This window comes from Pyxicephalus adspersus, chromosome 8, assembly GCF_032062135.1.
Source record: "Pyxicephalus adspersus chromosome 8, UCB_Pads_2.0, whole genome shotgun sequence".
Taxonomy (NCBI): domain Eukaryota; kingdom Metazoa; phylum Chordata; class Amphibia; order Anura; family Pyxicephalidae; genus Pyxicephalus; species Pyxicephalus adspersus.
Genome location: NC_092865.1, coordinates 33,047,747 through 33,050,215, shown reverse-complemented (window position 1 = coordinate 33,050,215; position 2,469 = coordinate 33,047,747). Strand labels below are relative to the sequence as shown.

The window sequence follows — 2,469 nt, the reverse complement described above, 5'->3', positions numbered from 1 at the left end:
AAAAAAAAAGTAAAAGAAATAAAAAAGGAACACTGCGGCCTGCTCATGCCATGCTGAGCTGAATAAAGTGGAACTAAACTTGTTGGTGGGTGGTGAGCACAGCATACTGCCATATGCTGATAATGGCATATAATTACCCTTGTGCAGCTGTCCTGCAGTGATGACAGGTCCAGGATCTGTCATCACTACATCTTTGGAAGGAGCCATTTTCACTGCCAGCTCCACAGAAGGCTTCCGTGAAGATGGTGATCCTCTTCAGCCATTGGATGACCACTGGTAATATAACTCCTCCTTTTTTTTTAGAGTTATAGAAATAGAGTGAGTGAATCTCCACAAGGAACATAGCATTAAAAGCATTAAAAAGTTATAAGAGGGTTTGACACATCCAAGCTTTCTCTAAAACTTAAAAAAAAAAGATATTTTGCCTATTGATACACATATACAGCCAATTAGAATCTTCATTTAGGCTCACTTTAGTCACAAGCTGTTACTATATATATATTGATATTTATTTATTTATATATTAGCTGATGAGTAGGAATGGCCAGTTTAATTTGCCCAGATTGATCACTCTTTTTCAAACTATTATTGAATTAATTTACAACTAGTATGCTGGCACATTCTTTTCTTTTTACTATACACGTATTGCAGATGGTGCTATATTTATATATAGTTATAGATATAAGTGCTAAAAAATTTTTTAACCTTTTTTCATTTTTCATTTTGACCTCCTTCAAGACTGTTTACATAGATTACATGCCCTTTATTAAAATTGTTTTACAATATTGGTGTTGATATTGGATATAATTTGAAAGCGGATCTCTGAACAAAGGAAATTCCTACTTCTCTCTCCACCCTTTCTAATTGCTCTTAAAAAAAAAAAAGCTGCAGTCACATGGTGCTTCAGCTCCAGGTCTGTTCTCTTTCCTTCTTGTTTACCTTAGATGAGGTTCTAAGAGGGTTAAAGTGTATTGAAGTTCAAACTAAAAATCTGTGCTGGATAGTTTATTGAAACAGAAAAAATACATACATGTTCAATTATTTACTTTAACTGTGGTATATAAACAGAGTGTGTCATTGGTTTGGAATTTTTAATAGAAATGTGCACTTAACTGATGAAATGCACAAAAGTATGCACAAATGCTAGTACTGTAATTTTAGTGATATGAGATTGTAAACTTTGCATATGATAAAAAAACTTATCATACCTTTTTGTTGCTTTGCAGAGTCTGCTTTCCTGATGACAGCAGGGTAGTTTGACACATTGGTCTGAGTGGTTTACAATTATCTCATTTGAACTTTGTCCTGGAGGAGGACCTGGGTGTGATCATATTATATTACACAATTCAGACTTAAGGACCTAAACACACTATTACAAGACTTTTGAGTGCCAAAGGAAAAGGTACCGTACTTTACAGCAAGACCACACAGCCAGATGTGTGACCTTCCTGAAGTTCACACTGCAGCTGAGCTAAATAGTCTCATCTAGTGCATTGGCTGATCTTAGTGCCCCTCCAAGGTTAAAGAATGGGGTGGTACTGGTTGTGTGCAAAGGTGGGGAAGTGCAAATTACATTGTAACAATAGCAGTATTGTAACTTCAGTCTTATAACAATTGCCCATTTGTTTCCTGGTAGAATCATTGGGAGGTGACACCTCCCTATCTTATCAAGCCTTTGAATCCCTCTTCAACACAGCTTAAAGAGAACTGACCATACACACTGACATATTGGGCCTGAATTAATAAGGTTCTCCAAGACTGGAGAAGATAGACTATCATGAGAGAACCTGGGTGATCCAACAAAGCTGGAAAAGATTTTGTAAAAATCAATTGCTATTGATTGCAAATATTTCAAACACTGGACTGGACCCACTCCAGATTTGCTTCTCGAGTCTTGGAGAACTTTAATAAATTAGGTTCATCCTGTTCTTTCCCTCTTGGATAGTCCTGCTCATTTGAGGAAGTAGAAGAGACCTATTCCTATGTCTCCCTGGAAACTGGCTGATTATCTTTAATTCACAATTCAATTCTAGTACATGCAATCACCCTGAAATTGTGTTTTTATTGCTGTTTTTTTATAGGGTCTGGGTGGTGCAAACATCCTGTATTACCAGACTGCACAATGGCATTATGGGATTGTATTTTCCTTGTACACCCTAATTTGTGGCTGAGTATCCAAGTTGTTTGGTTATGGCTAATCCAAATTGTAATTTTGTCTTGTTGAGACTATTGTCCTTTTGAAGCCAGAGGTTAATTTATTACTGTGAAGAGACCTAGGAATGTTCAAGTATGAACCCTGGAATAATTCTAGGATGGTGTAAATGAGTAAACTTGGTCTGCTTAAACTAAACTCTAATTGTCACAGATAACAACACACATACAGGTTAACATTCTGGATTTTTGAAGGATATACTCACCTCAACACACAGGCCAGCCCCTCTCTCGCAGCACCAGCGGACATCTGGCACA

At 36.9% G+C, this 2,469-nt stretch overlaps 1 protein-coding gene across 2 annotated transcripts in view; it reads right to left on the bottom strand.

The window, feature by feature from the left end:
- LOC140336683 (dimethylaniline monooxygenase [N-oxide-forming] 2-like) overlaps nucleotides 1-1,285 on the bottom strand; it is a 16,588-nt gene extending 15,303 nt beyond the window's left edge. The window contains exon 1 of one of the 2 annotated variants that reach the window (XM_072419955.1): nucleotides 1,209-1,285. Coding sequence is in view for 1 of the 2 variants with exons in the window: in XM_072419953.1 (XP_072276054.1) it covers nucleotides 138-207 (70 nt within the window). In the remaining variant the exon portion in view is untranslated. Of the gene's footprint in view, nucleotides 1-137; nucleotides 554-1,208 lie in introns of those variants that run through there. The other variant, XM_072419953.1, reaches the window with a different exon arrangement.
- Between the last annotated feature and the right edge of the window lie 1,184 nt (nucleotides 1,286-2,469).